Below are 21,304 nucleotides of genomic sequence, written 5' to 3'. Positions count from 1 at the left end.
GAGAAAAGTAACAATATTCTCCGTCCAGGAGTTTCTGAGGTGAGACTGAAGTTCTTCAAAATGCCAACACTGATGTATTTATTGGAATAGTTTTATATTGCTAGGCTGAGTTGTAGCATTCCTCGTGCTCTGTGTTTACATAAAAGCAAAAGCTTAGAAAAGGAGTAATCTTTTTTCTGGTCCTCATGGTCCAATTTTCACTTTCTTCTACTTCCATCTGATGATCTGCTGAGGACTGTTATAGCAACCAGTCTAGGAACTGGTTTTCACAGTATTAATCACATTTTCCTTCTCTCTGTCATATTTATAGGCTTTTGGACCAGAAAAGAAGTAAATAAATCCTTAACAATGAGAAAAAGGAAAAAAGGAAAAAGGAAGTGTTCATTACAGGAAATAGCTCATTCTGAGGGCTGTGTTGTAATAGTTCGAAGCTACATATGCATGTTACATAGTGATCATAAAATCTGAGTGACTTAATACAAGTCCATATTTCCAGGCTTGTTTTCTAGCAGCTTTTTACATTATAGAGCTGTAACAGGCCTCATAGAGTTTTAAAAATACAGAATTAGCATATAATGCTACATTACTAGTGATAAGTTTTAGGTCTGGGGCTGCAAAGTTTGGGGAGTCAAGTTCAAGCACAAGTTCACACCCACACATTTGTTTGTTTTGTTACAGCAGCATCTAGTATAGTATTCTCAAATTTGCGATAGCAGCCCAATTAGAATTAGATGTTGAATTCTAGAGGTAAGCCTTATCTGCCAAGTGAAAGGTTTCATGAGTGGGAAAGTCCTGGTTTTGGAGCTTAGGCAGAATTGAGACCCATGATATCAGATGGCAGATAAACAAGAATAGACACTTACATTTGATCAGTTCTCTAGGCTCTTCCAGTGTAGTAATTAGATCTCCATTGAATAATTTACATGCAGACAGCTATATTAGGTTTAGATACCAAATCAAGTATCTGAACCTTGAATCAAAGCCAACTTGGGGGTGAGGTTCAATTGCCCATATATAAGTACGTAAGGAAATCTGACATGCAGCATCCCACATGGCTTCCAGGTGCTTCTCTAGAAAGACATGGGCCCCCATTTGTTTTGTGCCATGTCTCCCTGTTCTGTGTGGATGTCTTGGGTACCTGAGTCTTTGCCATTAAGTAGTCAGCACTATGCATGTAGATGTAGGCAACTGGATCTTGCCCCAGGTGTTTGACTTCTGAACAGCTAGTGCTTGATGCAGCTGTCTAAACGTAAGCATCAAGTGCTATTTGAAAGGCCCTAGAATAAATTACCTGGCCTTCAGGTGCCTGTCCAGAGGGCATGACCTTACCATATGTCTTGTCTCATACCTGCCAGCCCCATACGGGTGTTTTGAATACCCTCAGGCCTCTCATATGGCAAATGAATTTCTAAAGTTAGACAGGATGAACTTAACCTTAGTGATCAAACCAGTTTCTAACCTGATTTAAGATAGCTCTATAGTCTACTTTGAAAGCAGTGTAGTTTAAAGACAGCCAAGTCAGCTTTAAACTGAATTGCTTGGGTGCCATTTAGAGTGTAAGCGAGTAGCTTGAAGCTTGCTGTAGCTAAGGATTTACCCTGTTCCGATAGTACATGCTGAGCTTCATGCTGCTGCAAATCTAGGCTGTTCCTGAGGTGCTTTATCTAAACTTAGCCTGAATGTCAATTATATGTTTCAGACAGAACAGGCAAATTCACTCTCATGCATCTTTAGCTTGCTGTCATGAAGAAAAATCTTGGTGAAGAATTTCTGGGATCAAACCTCATGCTTGCCACATCCTGTCTGAGTTCATGAAATGCCCCTACTGCTATCTGTAGGCGAAAATGTCTGCTGGCAAACCCACATGTATGTATTTGTTGTTGCATCACTAAGAAGGGTTTCACAATCATCTCTAGACAGAGCTCCCAGAAGCAGTTCCTGCTGTTGGAGAGTAGATGTGAGCCCCAGTGAGCACCATCTGCTGTGGACTGATACATCTGAAAATCTCCAGAACGTGTTTTGCATTGAATGCATGTCATTAGCTATTGCTACCTGCCACAGGAAAAACTGTTTGCCTTGCTGTTACCAATTCTCTTTTCAATTTTCTCATGCTCTAGACAAGCTATTTGTATTTTGGAAAAAAGATCTTTCTGCTCTTAACTGTTTAATAACTAAATTCTTTTTTCTGAAAAAAGGTTGTTTATTTTATAGGGACTTCTTTATCTTTTTAGAATCATAGAATCGTTTAGGTTGGAAAAGACCTTTAAGATCATCAACACTGCCAAGTCCACCACTAAACCATGTCCCTAAGTGGCACATCTACATGTCTTTTAAATACCTCCAGGGATGGTGACTCAGACACTTCCATGGGCAGCCTGTTCCAGTGCTTGACAACCCTTTTGGTGAAGAAATATTTCCTAATATCCAATCTAAACCTCCCCTGCCACAACTTGAGGTCGTTTCCTCTTGTCCTATCGCCTGTTACTTAGGAGAAGAGACTGACACCTACCTTGCTACAACCTCCTTTCTTCATTGCAATGATGACTATCACCCCACTAGCATGCCTCAGAGACTCAGCTTACACCATTAGCCAGCATTGAAATCTGTGTTACCCCAACTCCGTTTTTAGCAAGACCTGAGCTGTTGACATGTAGTGTCCAAAGGTAACACAGGCTTGGTTATTTAGGATGCACTAATGGTAGCACATTGGTCCATTCATTGTCAACCAACTCAAATTCATTGTCAAATCAATTCTAAAATACTGATGTCAGTACAAACTACCTTCTCCACTTGTTATTAACATTTGTGGGTTCAATATGGGCCACTCACTTCTTCGTTATAGAATCATAGAATCATAGAATCATTGAGGTTGGAAAAGACCTCTAAGATCATCGAGTCCAACCGTCAACCCAACACCACCATGCCCACTAAACCATGTCCCTAAGTGCCTCATCTACACGTCTTTTAAATACCTCCAGGGATGGGGACTCAACCACTTCCCTGGGCAGCCTGGTCCAAGGTTTCACCACTCTTTCAGTAAAGAAATTTTTCCTTACATCCAATCTAAACCTCCCCTGCCGCAACTTGAGGCCATTTCCTCTCGTCCTATCGCTTGTTACTTCGGAGAAAAGACCAACACCCACCTCGCTACAACCTCCTTTCAGGGAGTTGTAGAGAGCGATGAGGTCTCCCCTCAGCCTCCTCTTCTCCAGGCTAAACAACCCCAGTTCCCTCAGCCGCTCCTCATAAGACTTGTTCTCCAGACCCTTCACCAGCCTCGTTGCCCTTCTCTGGACACGCTCCAGCACCTCAACGTCCTTCTTGTAGTGAGGGGCCCAAAACTGAACACAGTAGTCGAGGTGCGGCCTCACCAGGGCCGAGTACAGGGGCACGATCACTTCCCTACTCCTGCTGGCCACACTATTTCTGATACAGGCCAGGATGCCATTGGCCTTCTTGGCTGCCTGGGCACACTGCCGGCTCATGTTCAGCCGGCTGTCAACCAGCACCCCCAGGTCCTTTTCCGACAGGCAGCTTTCCAGCCGCTCTTCCCCAAGCCTGTAGCGCTGCATGGGGTTGTTGTGGCCGATGTGCAGGACCCGGCACTTGTCCTTGTTGAACCTCATACAGTTGGCCTGGGAATGGTAGGTCTTATGCCAAAATAAATATAGAATAGAATAGAATAGAATACAATAGAATAGAATAGTTTAGTTCAGTTGGGAGGGACCTACAACAATCATCTAGTCCAACTGCCTGAAAAGTTAGAGCATGTGTCCTGGTTTCAGCAGGGATAGAGTTAATTTCTTCCTAGTAGCTGGTACAGTGCTGTGTTTTGGATTTAGGAGGAGAACAATGTTGATAACACACCGATGTTTTAGTTGTTGCTAGGTAATGCTTACACTAGTCAAGGACTTTTCAGCTTCCCATGCTCTACCGACTGAGAAGGCTGGAGGTGCACAAAAGAAGCTGGGAGGGGGCACAGCCAGGACAGCTGACCCAAACCGGCCAAAGGGACATTCCGTACCATGTGACATCATGCTCAGTATATAAACTGGGGGAAAGCTGGCCGGGGGGGCCGCTGCTCGGGGACTGGCTGGGCATCGGTCGGCTGGTGGTGAGCAATTGCACTGTGCATCACTTGCTTTGTATATTATTATTATTATAATATTATTATTATTGTTATTATTATTTTATTTCAATTATTAAACTGTTTTTATCTCAACCCACGAGTTTTTCTCACTTCTACTCTTCCAATTCTCTCCCCCATCCCAGCGGGGGGGGGGGGGGGGCGAGTGAGCGAGTGGCTGTGTGGTACTCGGTTGCTGACTGAGGTTAAACCACGACAGCATGTTATTAAGGATATTGTCCAAAAGTCTCTTAAACACTGACAGGCTTGAGGCATCGACCACCTCTCTAGGAAGCCTGTTCCAGTGTTTGACCACCCTCTCGGTAAAGAAATGCTTCCTAATATCAAGTCTGAACCTCCCCTGGCGCAGCTTTGAACCATTCCCCTGCATCCTGTCACTGGATCCCAGGGAGAAGAGATCAGCACCTCCCTCTCCACTTCCCCTCCTCAGGAAGCTGTAGAGAGCAATGAGGTCACCCCTCAGCCTCCTTTTCTCCAAACTGGACAAACCCAGTGTCCTTAGCCACGCCTCACAGAACATACCTTCCAGCCCTTTCACCAGCTTTGTTGTTTTCCTTGGACCTCCTCTTGCTATTGACATACTTTAAAAAACCTTTCTTGTTGTCTGGCACAACACTACCCAGTTTCAACTTTAGTTGAGCTTTGGCTTTTCATGTCTTCCCCCTGCATATGTGAACCACGGCTCTGTGATCTTCCTGTGAAGCCTGACTTTGCTTCCAGAGATCATACAATTTCTTCTTCCTCTTGAGCTCCATGAGGAGCTCCCTGTTCAGCCAAGCTGGTCTGCTGCCCTGCTTACTTGACTTATGACACAATGGAATTGCCTGTTCCTGTGCTTTTAACAGGTCGTTCTTAAAAACTGACCAGCACTCGTGGACTCCTAAGCCCCCAAAAGCAGATTCCCAGGGGACACTGCTAAGTAGCTCCCTAAGCAGCTTAAAGTTTGTTCTCTTGAAAGTCGAGATAGCAACGCTGCTGACCTTTTTTCTCATTACACCGAAAATTTTAAACACAATCATTTTGTGATCACTATGGCGAGAGAGCCACCTACCATTACATCTCCCATGAGTCTTTCTCTATTCACCAATAACAAGTCTAGGAGAGTATCTTTCCAAGTTGGCTCATTGAGTACTTGTGACAAGAAATTATCTTCAACAAACTTCAGGAATTTCCCAGTCTTGCTTGTCACAGCAGTATGGTATTCCTATAAAGTCTAGTATTCGGGAAACTGTTGGAGTTATAATTGTATGAGATTTTCAAGTCATTTTTCAAGACTCAAAATGGTAATTTTTTACTTGTACAATAAATATGTAGACAACTTTTTCCTAATGGAAACCTCATAGTTTTTGTGTGCTGTGGCTTTTTCAGCAGAAAACTGGAGAGAATTTAAAACTAACATGGAGGAAAATGCTAAACTAAATGCAGAATTGTATCTTGGGATTTGAAATCATGTGATGATTTCATGGCTTGGGTGTGGAGCTGATACATTCCAGAGTCCTTGTTAAAGCAGCTGGACAGGAAATCTCATTCAGTTTCATCACAGAAATAAATCCATAAAAATGTTATTTTTGGAAACAGACATTGTGCTTATATTAACTTCCTTACTTCCACAAAGGATAGACTGGCAGGATCAGGCCTATTCACTGTGTAGTTAAATACGCACCATTCACTTCCAGTGCTGCATCTACTTTGCTACTGATTCCTCTGAACTCTTTATGAATACTTTTTGAATAGTCTTTTCCCATCTTTCTTTTCTTTTCATCCTAGCTTTGGAATAAGACACAAATATTATAAATGGACCAGCATTAATGCTGGTTTTTTTATACTTTTGAAAATGTATTTGGAATGGCAAGACTTCTTCACTGCAATCAATAAATGAGATCTAAATAGTGTGTTTGATAGAGGACTTTGAATATGCGATATCAGAAAGTGGGCAGAGGCAGCTCTTTTCAGCTTATCGGTGGTGTATGAGGAGCAATAAGATAATAAACAACCCCTTCCTGCCTCTTTCTGCTGTCTCTCCCTCAGGAAAGCATGCAACCCTTACACTTGCTTACTCCCAGTAGCCCTGCTATGGCTAACTAACATTTACTCCTCACCTATGCAATTGGTGTCAGGCAATTTCACTTGGATTGTGCAGTTTACATAATATAGTCTGCATGGATGCAGTTAGACATTCTCATACCTTAAAAAGTATGGACTACATAGGCCAGAAAAAGAAATGTCTGAAGATTTTGGTTAAATGTGATAAGTAGAAAACCTATAGGGAGCCATAGGAAACTGCTTGATCTGAAAAGAAAGCTATAGAAACTGCAAGAAACATCATTAGGTTTAGGATAATGTAAATTTTCTAGGACTGGTAGAAAAGGCTCATAAAAAACAACTCATGGTTGGTTTTCTCTAAGATTAGTATCCTACTGTTAAGTCAATAAAATGGAAAATCACATTAAAAGCTTTGATGCTACTTTTAATGTTAGTCTTCAAGGAAAGTCGGATGCTCTCCATAGCAACTATGGAAGGTACTGACTACAGTAGTGGTTTAGTTCCATCCGTATTTATTTTATTACCCATGCCTATGCCAGAAAATACACATGCTCTGTATTCATCAAGTCAAATGAATTTAATACCTCCTATGAAGATTTTATAGCTTTTCTGAATGTGGTTTCTTCAGAATGAATCAATGTGTTTGCTCAGTGGTTTGGACAGCTGTAATAATATTGCTTTCACTCTGCATCCTTATTTCATTTGCTTAGAAAGTGTGAGCTGATTTTAAGATAGGTGGGTCACAATTTTCCAGAAAATTTTTCTTGGAAAAGCCATGGATTTATTTTTTTTTTTTTAGTAACTGCCTCTTTCTTCAATTTTCAGTTACCATTTGTTTTTCCCATTTCATTAGTAAAAGCAAAGAAAGCAAATTAAAATTATTCAGACAGGTCAGAAAAAAAGCAATATGTTAGATAAGGGAGATAAAAAATTGAAATTGTTTAGGAAGGTAAAGATGTGAAAATATGTAGTTGTTTTTTCACTGACTGTCTTATCATTTTACCAATTTTAAGATATTTTTATTCTTTATTTCCTTAACTATTGTATTTCAAATTGGACTTCTACTTAGATGGAGCTACAAAATTTGAAGGATGATTGATTCTATTTTAAATGCAGGTTTGATTAGACTGGCTTCTGGGCTCTGCCTATTTCTCCCCAGCACCTTCCTGGAGAGAGAAAGAGCAGTAGTGAGGGTGGAAAAGGTGCTCATGGTAAGAAGGGATCTACTACATGTATCTAACACATTCTCTGCTGATTAAGGGCCTAAGACAGGATATCTCTGTGACCTCTCTTGCTCTCTTCTTCTGGTGTGGTTTGGTATTTACAGAAGATCTTTAGCTGAACAGTTTATTTCAGGACTATTTTGTGCCTTGTACTCTTTGGAAGAATATGGGATAAGTATTTTGTGGATCTTCTAAACATTGATACCTCTGAAACCGGAGGAGCCAAGATTTGATAAACCATGCCTGTGCTTTGTGTTTAACCATGGCATGAGAGTGTATCTCACTCCGCATATGAAATTGTCAGCCTTGGGGAGGCTGGAGAGATGGCAGAGCAATCTCTGGCTTTAGCTCTGTTCAGTGGAGGCACCCTCTAAATTACAATTCAGAGATTGGAGTAAATCACAGGTCCAGACTGAGTTTAATGGGAGTCTTGCTTGAAATACTCAAATACAGACATATACATTGTAGACGTCTACATTTTGTCAGACGTATCCCACCCTTCTAACGCTTTTAGTTTGTCTGCATTTCCTTAGTGAAAAATAAAATCTTTGTTTTCCAGAAGTACAGTCCAAAAGAGTTAGACAGTAATGACTGCGTGTGTAATATTCATCTCCCACAAAGAAGAGCATCTCCTTTTCAGCCTTTAGGTAGTCCACTGCAACAGTGTGCTGCATTTTTTTGGAAAACCCTAAGTCAGAGATGGTGTAAGGGGGGCTCTGCATCTGAAATCCTTGAGTTACCCAGTAATGAGGGCTTTAAAAAGGAAAGGTGTTATACAAAAATTGTCGGTTTCCTAGCAGTGCAGTTGCAGATACAGTTCTTAAATCTGAATTTGAAGGAAAAAGATGCCACTGCTACGATGCATAAAAGAAAATAAAACTACTACATGATGCAACTAGTGATGTATTTCCACGGGATTTTGTGCCACCAGTGCAGACCAGGTTGAGCACTGGTTTTCCTATTATAGCTTTAGGATCTGACTGATGATATCTAAAGCCCTAAAAGGCCTCGGATTTGATTAAAGATGTTTCACTTTTCTATGGAAATTAATAGAAAATAGTTCAAATGCTAAAACATCTCATTTAATGAGTTGGGAAATTCTTGAATTTGGTTTAATTCCCTGTTGTGATTGCTAAAGATAACCTTAACTGTTACATCTTTCTCCAGCAGACTGATCCACACAAAAAGACATTGAATTGACTGTTAGCTTTAGAGATTCCCACTCTCAGTGTTGGATCTGTACTCTAGTCAGCCAAACTAATGATCTAAGTTATGGACAGTTGTGTTCATCTTCCAAGAGACCAGTAGGCTTAAGAGCTTTTTCTTTGCTAAACAAATTTACTCTTTTTTTTTCCTTTTTCTTTTTTCCTTCTCCCTCCCCTGAAATAATTGACCTTTGAAAAAATAAACCAAACCCCTCTCTTCATAAGCAGCAACAACATTTAACATGAGCTGAGGAAAGGAAGGAATGGTCAATGAGCCTTGCAGTATTGTAGATGGCTGTGCTTTGATGAATGGCACATGCAGTGACTTCCTTGCCAGCTTCAACTTTGTGTTCCCTTCAAATAAAGAGATTAAAAAAGTTGTACCTAGCAACAAGGAGAACACTAATGTAGATCACGCATGAGTCTTTGTCATACTGTCAGAAGTAGGTTTTGATGTCAAGTACGGATTAACGTCTCCTGAGTTTAGCTGTCTGGTTTAGAATGAAACAGCTCACCCCCCAAAAGTGCTTGTTTCTCTGCACTGACACTAAGGATTAACTTTCATGTAATCACCTGTATAATAGATATCTATGGCTAAGTGAAAGGGATGTCACCCACTGATGTCCTGCCTATTCTTCACCATCTGCTGCTAGGATGGTCTAGCCCAAGACTCTTCATGACAGATAGCCTGGAGCAGCACAAAGTTCTGGTTGAGAAAGCATCCTCCTCCATGCTTACATCTGAACACATGATGCAAGTGGAACATACATAAAAGATTGATTTTGCATGACTTTCATCTGGCAGGCAGAAAACAGATTTACTCTATAGAGAATCTATCAAGAAGAGGCCATAGAAAATCTGCACTGAATTTACTGCAACAAGGACTGCTGCCTTGGTCATAGTAAACCCATAGCTACCTTGATGAAGGCTGTGTGGGGTGGGAGGAGGAACAGAAGAGAGTCAAAGGGCTACAGATTTGCTGAGCGCAGCTTGCCCATGTGCAGCTACCACACACACAGAGCACCTCTGCAGTATGTTGGCTGGATCCTTCTCAAAGTTATATAAATATACACATACATATATATATATGCATGTGCTTTTTTGTGGGTCTGTCTAAGAAGATTCTGTGCAATTTTACTGGGACAGCTCTCCAAGGTAATCTTGTGTCTGTTCATCCTACCACTAGAACAATGTGTTTCACATCTGTTTTGAATGAGCAGTAGCAGTGTCCAAAGGATATCCTGCTTTATAACTTCTTCCCTTTTTTATTGTGCTGTTGTGGCTGCCTGTAAGCCACTGTTATGTTGCCTCTTGTGAAATGGTTGCAGCAGCTGCAACTCTAATTCTAATTCTTGTCAAAGTAATCTAAAGTCTCTTGTCAGACTGCCAGGCATAAAATTAAATGGGAACTATCTAAATGGGCATAAAATTAAAAGGAAGGAGACTAGGTGAGAAGAGCAGAAAGCATTTTGCCTTGTGGGCCTCACTGGAAGCTGCTGCACTGGCATCTGTGAGCCTGGTGTTCGATGGAGTTTAAGAGCAACGGATGGATGCTCAGGCTACGGTTGGTATTAGTAAATTTTATGGTACCAAAAAACATTCCCAAGCACTAGATCTCAATCCTCTGTACTGCTAAATTGCTGGAGTGGCTCTTGGGTGGTTTCATTTTGGACCAACCCACTGAATGGTTCCCAGGCACTATTCAGGATATGTCATGGGTCAGGGACGATTCCCAATAACCAGTTTGGACGTAGCCAACCTATCTCAGAGATTAAGAGAGTTAAATAACATGGGCATGAGCTGTTTCATGCCTGTTGGCCTCCATGTCAGAGAATGGTACCAATTGTATTTTATTTCCTGCTACAGATGTAGCCTTAGGCTTTAGGCTCCATCTGAAATGCCATCTTATACACTTCAGTCTAGTAGCCTCATCATATCAGTCTTATGATTTCTCTTTGATCTGGTCATACTGGTTAGATCTACAGCTGGAGATCAGTCCCCAGCACTGATTAATGCATTAGTCCAGCTACAATCATGTTACCTCTGGTCTGCCAGGTGTTTTTGCAGGCAGTATCTTCTCTAAGAGCCTCAGAATGAAAGACTGAGTGGCAATAAAAAACTTTTTTAAAATAAATTCTTCCTGCCACAGATCTAGGAGATGACTCACAAGCCACAAAGGATATGGCAACCAATTTATGAAATCTGGGGCATTTTTCACTTCCTGATGAAAAAAGAAAATCACATAAATTACATTTTATTTTAGGAAGTTTTCTTTGTTTTCCAAAGTATTTTGCTGACAATCATTATTTTTGGCAAAGTGCTATTAAGGCACAAGTCCAATGAAATCCTGCATGACTCCCTACCATCTCATGGTAGGCCGTGGTGAAGTGTGACTGCAGTACATGGGATTTCAACGGACTGTTGCTCCAAAATGGTACAAACATGCTGACTGTTTTAAGACCGGAAAGCCCAAGGGAAACAGTGATCGTCACAGCTTTAAGCAGAATGCTGACTGATTGTTATCTGAAAGAACTTTAAATTTTTTTGCAGAAGAGGTTCTCTGTCCCCTTGGTCCCTGGTTTTGCAGTAGCTGAAGTGGCAGGCCAGCAAAGAGGGAGAAGTTGTCCCAGCTCAGCAGAAGAATTAGGGTTTGGGATTTCTGCTGTAAACTTGGGCTGAAATGGATCCAAGCAATCATTTGCTGCCCTCTTCTAAGCGATAATTTGATTGATGCTCTCACAGAAGAGGCGTGCATCCATCTTCACCCTCCCCAGCTGCTGAAGCGTCTGCTCAGGAGGTAACAAGTCCGAGTCAAACTGTGTCCTTGCTTTCAAAGGGCTCCTTTTAACAGGGAATGATCACCTGTCCCACAGACCAGATACAATTATCTCTCAGAGTGGTTTTTTAGTCAAGATATTGTAATCTTTTGAAGGCAGAGTCTTCCCCCAGATATAAAGGAATTTATGACTGACTTCAGTGCAGACATGATTTAACCTCTTTGGAGGAAAAAAAGTGTTCATCTTCTTTATCACAGCTGGACAACAAAGAAGAAAATATACAGTTTTGGTTTCTTCCAAAAGCCTTATTGCCAACAAAGAAACTCAGATTTCAGCTATTCCAAAATGAAACTATACAAAACATTGAGAAACTGTACAAAACAAAGAAACCATGCAAAACATCTAGAAACATTTCTTTAGTTGGGACTAACATATTGGATGACAGAGGGAGTGTAAACCTTACCCATCTCTGAAGAAAAGTATTACTTTTCCCAGCACTGTAACAGCATCAAAAGAGGAAGAAACTGCCTGCAATTCTTTTCATTTCATGTTAAGTAGATTGTTCTTTAAGAGGTATACAGAATGTACCATACAATGCTTGGATCCCTTTCGCATCTTCCTTTGGCAAACAAAATCCAAATGGAGACTAGTATGTGTAACTAGGATACATCAAAGCAGATGGAACAGTGGGATGGCTGAGGCCCAGAGCATGTCCAAATTCATGGGCAGCAACAGTGAATAAATTAACTCCTAAATAATAAAAAAACCCACCACAGGTATTTCCATCATGGGCAGATGATTGTATTTCTCACCACCTGAGGGTTAGGGGTCAGGATTCTGAGTTTACATTGATTTTTGGAAAAGGTAAAATTTTCCCATGTTTCAGAAGACCAAATTTGGTGAACATTCACAGAAACTCAGAGGAGATAGTAGCAATCTGTGCAAGTGGTGATGTTTGTGTCTTTGGGAATACGTTCACTTGGGTCAGTGATCTATGGCTGGAGATGGACCTATCTGGTAAACTGAAGGAGTGGAGAAATAATGTGGGATTGGGCTCTTATAGATCAGGCAATCTGTACGGATGCTGAAATTAGGCAGATGAAAGCTGAGCTCTGGGGCAGATTAGAAAAAAGATAGTCCAGAGCTTTGAAGAGACTGAGGCTTGGCAGAGAGGTCTGCAGACAGTGGCTTGCCAGATGCCTTGGACATGTTTAAAGTTGGTTGTTGTTTTGACTAGAGACCAGGTGACACGGTAATAGAAGACATTAGTCTTAAGTCTGCCTTGTAAAGAAGGTTTTTATAGAGCATGGTTGGACAAACAGCAGGCATTGAACAGGACCTCCCATGGCAGTAGATGTCAGTGGCACTATCGAGCAAACCCATCCAAACAGGACTGAGATGATTGAGAGGATGTGCTCTCAAAAAACCTATTAAGAAGTAGTGGAATATCCAGAAAAAAAGGCTTTTGCAATTTTTTACAGGGTTTTAAGGTTGGATCTCTGACTTCTAACTAAGAGTCAGGTTTATTTTCCTTATCAGCTCCCAAAAGAAAGGTTACTAAATGTGGATGTGCTATCAGAGCACCCTGAAGGGGAAAGGATTGGGTAAGACCCAGGTGGATGACAGACAACCTATCAGATGGGAACAAAACCTGATGATATAAACAAGAAAGCAGGGTCAGGCATGTCATGCTTATCCACATGAATGTGGCAAGCCATCAAGGTACAAAGAGCAAACACTGACTATCACTGTACTAATAAAATAAATAGGCCTGGAACTACTGTCCTTTTATCTAAAATTATCTTTCAAAACAGGGCAGGTACATGAAGGTTGCTTCTTCAGCAATTTAACAGTATAGATTATTACTTCTCTGATGCTGCTTAATTTACTCTACTGAAGACAAGGATCCAGCATGTCCCACAGACATTTCAGGATTTTTCTCCTCCACAATACAAGCTGATAAATGTTCCAGTGCTGATCTTGCAAAGCTTTTCAGGATGAGCTTAGCATTAAACTGACAATCACTTATATTAGGGTGATACAGCCTCCTGTCACACAACAGGGAAACTGTTATCCAATGGCTCCTTAGCAAAGCACAACAATAAGCAACATAATGAGTTTATATATACATATATATATATATATGTTGATCCTCAGTGGCCAGCAGTAAAAACTGTGGATTGTGCTATTTTATTAAATTATTGTCACAGATAATGGTGGATCAAATTTTGTTCTCCCACCTCCTACTACACAATGATAGGTCAGAAATAACTCTTTCAGGATTTATTGAGTTAGTCCAGTTTTGAAAGAGTAAGATTAGATCCTTTTCTTTATACTTGTTTCAATGAATTTGCTTGGGATTAAGGTTTATCAGTCTGTTCACGTAGTATTCACTTTCTAAACTGACCCCAAATTAATCCCCTAATGTAGGATTTCTGACATCCCACATCGTTATGTTGTTTCTCCCCAGCTAGCTCAGGAATAGACTGATTTCTGGATGTAAATTTCAAGGATTGTTTCATAGGAAGTCCCTGAATCTGCAAAATTTATAAGGTATTTCCATGTACCATTTGTTCCCATGGTCCACGTCTCTGTGCTGTCAAAATGATTGTCCCTTCCCAATCCTTCACTGGGGCAAAAGCATGTGCCAGGGTCCCATGTGGGCCATCAAAGGGATAAGAGTCACGATGATGTAGCAAATAATAGCAGAAGAAAGAGAAAGAAACCCCCACCACATAGGGTTTCAGAAACCTTATCCTTAATGAATACTGAGGCACCTCTTTCTGGAAGGAAAAATAACCTAGCATCAACCTAGGAAGCAGATAATGAGAGAAGGTGTCTTTTTACAGCTGTGACCATGAACAGCTACAGAAAGACTCTGGTGAAAAGGAATCATTTGGATGCTTTTGGGAAGGAAATTTAGGATCAGATTTAGAAAATCCAGTAGTACAAATGCAATGATTCGTGCCCACTTAGAGCATTCAGCTGAAGGGATAAGGCTGTGCAGTGCCATGAAATAGTGTTACAGCATGGTTCTGATGCAATTTGAAGTCCCTTTCTCACCCCAAGTAATTAACTCATGATTTCAATGTTTTGTGCATTCTGTCCCATGACTTTCCCTCTATAGTTAGGAAGGGATAAGTCTGACATCATCTTTGGTTTTAGTATCATTCACTGTGACCAAAATTTGTTTGCATTATTCCACTTTACACAAGGTATAGAAGAGAATTAAGTTCTCTGAAGCACTTTTTTTTTTCCCTATAAACATGGATAGAGCAACCAGATTAAACTGGTGTAATCACAGAATACAGAGCTTGTCCTGTATGCTGATGAAAGTGGGAAGCTTTTTTGTCCTGTACTTCTACACAGAACATTGCCTTTTCTCCATCCCTCCCTTTTCTAGCTCTTGTCCTGGGAGGTTGTGACCATGATGACAGAGGAGCAGGATTGACGGTCCAAGGCTGGTCCTTCTGTTGGGTACCAGGATGTGGTCCAGGGCTGTCTTCCTAGCTCTGATCTTTGCAAAAAGTCCCTTAACCTGCTATGGAGAGTATTCATCAACTCCATGACATAACATAGAGGATGTACCAAGTGTCCTTTTCTTTACAGTGTCCAGTTTGCCAACTTCGTTGGATGTAAACATAGCATGACATTTCATCACCAAGCCCCATAGTTAGTGTAATCTAGCTGTAAGCACGGGGTTGAAGGGCAAGGCCATTGAGCCAGCTGAATTGTAAATATAGGTAAGTCTATACTGACTGAAGGAATTAGACCTGATAACTTGTTTTTTCTTTATATGATTTTAATTTGCATTGGGTAAGCTCTGTGTCTTAATTTTCTATCGTTATTTAGTGTTAGCATTGTGGTAATGCTGAAGAGTTCCTGTAATGAATCAGGGTCCATTTTGAAAGATGCTTTAAAAACAGTGTAAAAGCCCAGAGGAAGTAGGTGGCATCAGGACATTTCCTGTATTCTTGTGTGTCACAACAGTGTGATTCTTCCCAGAAGACCGGTAGTTTAATACTGCCAAAAACTAAAGATCAATAAAGTTACCTTTTATTCCAGCCATTCCCCTTACCTTGTGCAATGCTTTCTTCTAATTCATCTGTTAACCAGTGGGGACTAGTGGGGCCCTTTAATAATCTGACATCTAGTGGCAACGTTGTGTATAGTAACGAGATAAAAAATAAAGCCAGAGAAGACTGGAAAAATTTTAGCCATTAACATATCATGAGATCATTTGGTTTTGTGATAGCAAACCTATGTTTTTAACTTTGTAGTCTTCTTAATGTAATGCAATGCACTTAGTGGGGCAGTAACAAATGTGTGCTTCTCACTAAAAAAGATGAAGAATTGTGCATTTGAACTTGCATTTTGCCCTTTTATAATACAGTCTTCCCTTAATTCTAAATACTAGTAATTTCTGGCAAAATCATAGAGACTCATTACAAAGTCCTCGCTGAATTTATAATGGAGATAAAAGATTTGAATCACAAATAGGAGACAACACTGATAAAAACTAAAAAAAATTAATGGTCCTTTTAAATCACCCAAGTGATGCCTACTCATTTCCAAAGCCAGAAAACCCACAACTCATCACCTGTGCTTTCATGTATTCTTTTCCCATTTGGGCTCTCCTGGAAAGAGCTGGTAGTTTGCTATTCAAGAACACCACACCATGGTCTCTGAGTCATGCCCATAGTGCTGTAGTCCACATTCATGGTCACCTGAACACCTAGGAATGCCTGCATGTCTCTAAGATTCCTTGTCATGCAGCTGCTGCCATTTCCACAGCCTGATGCCTTCCCTTTTATGTATAATACTTGTCAAGGTACTCCTAAAAATCCAGAAAAATCCAAGCAAATATTGCTCATTGACATGTCAATATTCTGATTGATGTAAACGGAGTATTTTCCACAATTTGTATTGTATGAAATGCTGATTAAAAAAAATAAAGTAGCTGAACATATGGTTAGTAGAAAAGTCTGGCAATGAAAACTGGGCAGTTATTAGCATAAAAAGAGTATAGTTTATTTATACTGAAATTAGGTCTTATGCTGAATTGAGGTTCAATTCAGAATGAAAGGAAATTGCAATTTTGGAGCTTTCTATGATATCAAACATTCAGGTATTGACAAGCTTAGTTTATTTGCATGAGCTTTCTCTAAGGCAAATAGAAATTTGGCAAAGTCTAAACAATAACTTTATTCTAATCTGTAGAGTGATTACTGTTTTGTAGATGATTACTGCTCAGCTTTTCTATTTCAAATACACAGATTTGCAGAGATAGAAGGGAATTGATGTGTATCCGTAGAATTGTTTAAGAAAAAGGCAAGGAGATAGCAAAGAGGTTACATGGAAAAAGCATGTGACATATTTGAGAATAGCTGGACCACAACACTTGCACATCCTTGACAATGAATAGTCCTGTAGATGTCTTTCTTTAGATGTCTGTCTGATCTAAAGGCTGAGGCAAGGTACCCCCAAGAATGATTCTTCTTATCCTAAGACAGGCATCCTGTGAAAAGCATCTCCATCTAGGATGATCAGATTAATCATCATCTGGAAGAACCTATCTCTTTCAATCATCTGCAAAGGAAGCCTATGCTTGCATAATCCTGGAAGTTTTTTGTTTTTTGTTTTTAATTATTACCCATTAATTTGCCAACATGTAGGCATCTAGTGCTATTTGAAGTTTCTTAGGGTATCCTGCTTGGCTGCCAGCTGGAGTTCTGGAAAGTTGTGGGTCTTCTCGAGACTTTAGGCCCTGCATCATGTCTGTCAGGTATGTGCAGAAATCTTGGATACCCTGTAATCAGTGGCACTAAATGCTTGCACTTAGGCAATTGAATTAGTTGACCCAGATTTAAGTTAGATGAATCTGCTGTGCATCTCTGTAGCTGAGGCTTCTACTACTCAGAGAACTTGTGCATTTATGATCTTTGAAAAGGAGGTTGGTGGCATGAGGCTCTTTGCACTGAAGGGCTCTTCTCCTCATATTTTACTGAAGTAGCTTCAAAGTATGACAGGTTACAAACCTCATCTCTCCTTCCAGGTTTGTAGTGGAAAGACTGAAAACAGCACAAGCATGTGGGATCTCGTTGCTCAGTGAGGACTGGGACAGAGCTGGTATTTGTCATCTTAATGGAGTAGAGGTGTGCTGAGGGTGAAAGCATATTCTGAACATCGCTAATGGCTGAGTCCCAGAAAGAGAACTGCTGCTTGTGTGTACAAATCTAAATCAGTAAATGCACAGCTGAATACAAGCATGACATGAAATCCAGTGAATCGTTTGGAGCTTGGCCAGCCATAGTGTTCGCTGGTATAGCGAGTTGGGTAATTAGAAATTAGTTGTGCCATAATGTACCCTGTGACTTGCACAGGCCCTTGTATAGCAGTAGCACAGGAAAGATACTGTTATTATTTCTACTATGTATTCTGTCAAAAGAGTGAGATAAACTTATTACTGTGCACGGAGATAAACTTACCACTGTACATGGTAATGAAACATGACCTTAGTCTCTTTATCAGATATCATAAGATGCTGGCAATTATAGCTGCCAGCCAAGTGGTTGTACAGGTAAATGGTTTGGTTTTACTGCTGGATGATGACAAATTAACTTTGTCTAAGAGAGAGGATTAGGAACCGCTCTGTCTTACACACCAATGGCACATAACTGTGCTGTGTTATAGAGTATTCACACTACAACCATTTTCTTCAGCGTGCAAAAAGAAGCAGCCCGGTATTTCTCTTACAACGTCAGCTCTGCTGTGGTGACTAGCAGTAGGTGCAGAGACCAGATTTTAAGCAGTCCATACCTCCCTGAGAATGGTTCCTGGCTGCCCATGCCAAAGGAGGGAAAGGCTCCCAGAAGAGGTGGCTGCAGGAAATAACTATGTGCTGGTTTTTGCTTAGTGTTGCAGAAGCAGATCAAAATGAATGCCCTTGATCAGCAAATTTATTTCATTTGGGGAGTTAGATAAATCGTCTTTGTTACTTGCCCATGAGTGTAATGAGTAGATGTTGTGTTCACAAAGCACTGAGTTCTATGCAAATGCAAACAAGAGAATGACTTGCCTGGAAAAGCTATTTGTAATTAATAATATAGAGGGGATGAATCCATTTCCACTGTGGAACTGGAGTGAATACTCTAAAGAGGAGCTCTAGGACTTTGCTTTAGTGAGCTTTCCTGTCTGCCAATCTTCACCAAAGACCAAAACATGGTTTGTTACAGGACCTCACAGTTAGTGGCCTATTTAAAGTGTGTAGTCACAGACTATTCCCTTTTTTTGTCTGTTTTAAGAGAATTTGCAGTGATTTCTTTTTTTCTCTTTACTTTAGCCCCTTAGCAGCAAGTGTCTGTCACATGTGGTGACTCTAAGGAGTGTTATGAAATTTTGGATTGTTGTATGCTTTATATAATTTGTCTATATCTTTCTCCCAGGAATGTTCCATGTTTCATATCCCATGGTTCGTTTCAGACAATGTATTTATTTCCTTTATTACAAGCATGGAACTAAGAATATAAAAATGTTATTTAAATGACAAATAAAAATTAATGTACCTATAATTTAACAACAATACTCTACATGTTATCAAGTTACTGTTTCATGTGATAGTTGTGTATGTTTTATTCTCTTGTACTTCATCCTGCACTTCTAATAATAAAGCCCTACTACACTGAAAGCAAGATGGGGAGAGCCCTTCTGTAAATGCCTATGTTTAGATACCCATGCTCATCCCCCTGCCACACACCTTCAGGCGCTCATCTGCAGCAATCCTCAGTGCCCTCCCTTGTCATCTTCCTGGTTTCCCAGCAATGTGGGTTAGGTTTGCAGTGGAAAACAAACAAAAAAAAAATCTAAACCAACTAGGAAGGGACTGATAATCATTGTGACACTCAAATCTTGAGAAAGAGAAGGGATTGGTCATGAATTGGGGTGGGTATGAACTCTGTGAAGTTCTCCTATCCGTGTCCTTTGAAGGGACAAGGATATCGGCTATCTACTGATCATAACAGTTATGCTTTGTATGCTTGCCAAGACAAAAATGCTAAGGTTTAATTTTTCAGCCTTACATGCTGATTTTTGGGAGGGGAGGAGCTCTGTTTTGCAGTTTTTGAGTTGCATGGACAACTAGTTTGAGTTGCATGGATAGCTACAGACGTCTAGATTACACTCTGAATTACTCTGTCTAATTACACTGTGGGGAATGTATTCGTTATTGTATCTCAAACACAATCAAGACCTTGGGAACTCTAATGTTACAGAAATCTTTGTGGAAACCCTGTGATTTGTCAGTGGCATGCTTTCTTCTGCTGATTTTCTTGTGATTAAGCATGGTGGAGGCAGGGCGGCACAGATGATTTTGAAAAGGAGCTTCCAAATCAGCACATACCCTGGTCAAAATCAGGGCAAATCTGACGTTCAACCAGGTTTCCCCAAAAAGAGTGCAAGCTCAGTGGGAAGGGGGAATAGGTGCCGTGTGACATGAGCCTGGGACTTGCTGTGTCGGACTGTAGGGATGGGGATGCTTTTGCCTGGTGGTGGTGGGGAAGCCCCAGCTGCCCCAAGGTAGAGGCGAGGGCCTGACATTATGTTACAAGCAGCCCTTTTGGCGCTTCACAAGCTACAAGAGTCTTTTTATTTAACTGTGAGACTCCAAGATTTAGCTTTTAAAGCCAAAAAAAAAAAAAAAGGATTGGGTGAGGAGTAGGGCAGGAGAGCAAGGTAGTGACTGGACGCAATCCATGAAAGAAGTAGGTCACATCTTGGACCCAGTATTAACTTCTAGAGAGAGGTCTGATAACCTGGGATGAGGGAATGGCCGTGGGAATGTGGAGGCTACATAGGGATTCCCAAGTAGGTTTCTTACACAGATTTTGGTGAGCAGCTTCTCTTTTCTTTGGCTCTGTTCCCTTCTGTGTAAAACTGAGCAATCCTTTGATTTTCCAGCAGGGTTATAAGAGAGGATTCAGTTAGTGCTTCCACACTTGGTTAATGACACAGTGGTTGTTCTTCTGGCTTTAATTTTGGACCAAGAATAACATTGCAAAGCACAGCCCTGAAATGAAGCTGTGGGATTTCAGATGGCCACAGGCAACCCATGTCGGCTAGTTACACCACCTGACTGTGCACGCAAACTCCTTATTTCTCCTCCCAGTGCATATTTGTTTTACCTGCTTAGTATCTATGTGTTACACTAAATGTTAACTCCTGCCAGACACTTTAGGGTCATGTTGCTGAAAAACTGACTTTGATTTTGTAATTTCTAAGTAAATAGAAAGGGTACAAGTGAATCGAGGCTTATACACTATATCAGTTCAGGTGATTGTGGTACCACCAGCAAACATAAACACTCAATTTTCTCAGGGAAAGCTGCCCAGACCAGGTATTCATCTGTTTGTCTTGAACACCACAAGCATATTCCAGCATGATTTGAGGCATGCACAACTACATTTTTTATAACTGCTGCTGAGAGAAACATTACTTGAGGGCTAAATTAATCTTTTTTATAACTCCCTGCTGTTAGCTACACACAGGCAAAGCATTCAGTAGGAGACTTGGGTCTGACTTCTGGTGCTAAAACACTTTCCCTTGGCCACATGGTTTGAAGGTGTCCAAAGGACAATTCTTTGGTCCGAGCTCAGATCTCTCCATTAGGCACGTGGGCAGCTGCAGCAGAGCCTTCCATATAGATTTCTCCACCAGGAATTTGATTTTTGTGGCCACAAAGTGCTCCACAAGATGAAACCATGCATGGCAAGTGAGGGCAATGAGGAGGCTGGCTTCAAAACCACACTGCTCTGAACCAAAATGCTAATGTACATTCAGCCTTTCTAGGCATCCTTATCCTAGTGTTAAAGTTTATAGTTCCTTTGTCCCCTGCCTCAAATAGGTGCTTTAAGA

General features: G+C 40.8%; 1 protein-coding gene and 1 long non-coding RNA gene across 2 annotated transcripts in view; one reads left to right on the top strand and one right to left on the bottom strand.

The window, feature by feature from the left end:
* The window catches only part of LOC143156162 (uncharacterized), a 46,397-nt gene that overhangs the window by 19,910 nt on the left and 5,183 nt on the right, over window positions 1–21,304 (top strand). The gene's annotated exons all lie outside the window — the stretch shown is intronic.
* On the bottom strand, window positions 253–17,171 carry MMP20 (matrix metallopeptidase 20). The gene is given in 11 exon segments (XM_076328561.1): window positions 253–341; window positions 5,811–5,910; window positions 8,031–8,167; window positions 8,808–8,972; window positions 11,984–12,145; window positions 13,963–14,025; window positions 14,028–14,206; window positions 16,008–16,059; window positions 16,062–16,172; window positions 16,175–16,232; window positions 17,061–17,171. Coding segments are annotated over 11 exon segments (1,227 nt in total).

Source organism: Aptenodytes patagonicus, chromosome 1 (genome assembly GCF_965638725.1).
Source record: "Aptenodytes patagonicus chromosome 1, bAptPat1.pri.cur, whole genome shotgun sequence".
Taxonomy (NCBI): domain Eukaryota; kingdom Metazoa; phylum Chordata; class Aves; order Sphenisciformes; family Spheniscidae; genus Aptenodytes; species Aptenodytes patagonicus.
Note: the sequence above shows the minus strand (reverse complement) of the source record. Positions and strands in the feature narration are given on the sequence as shown.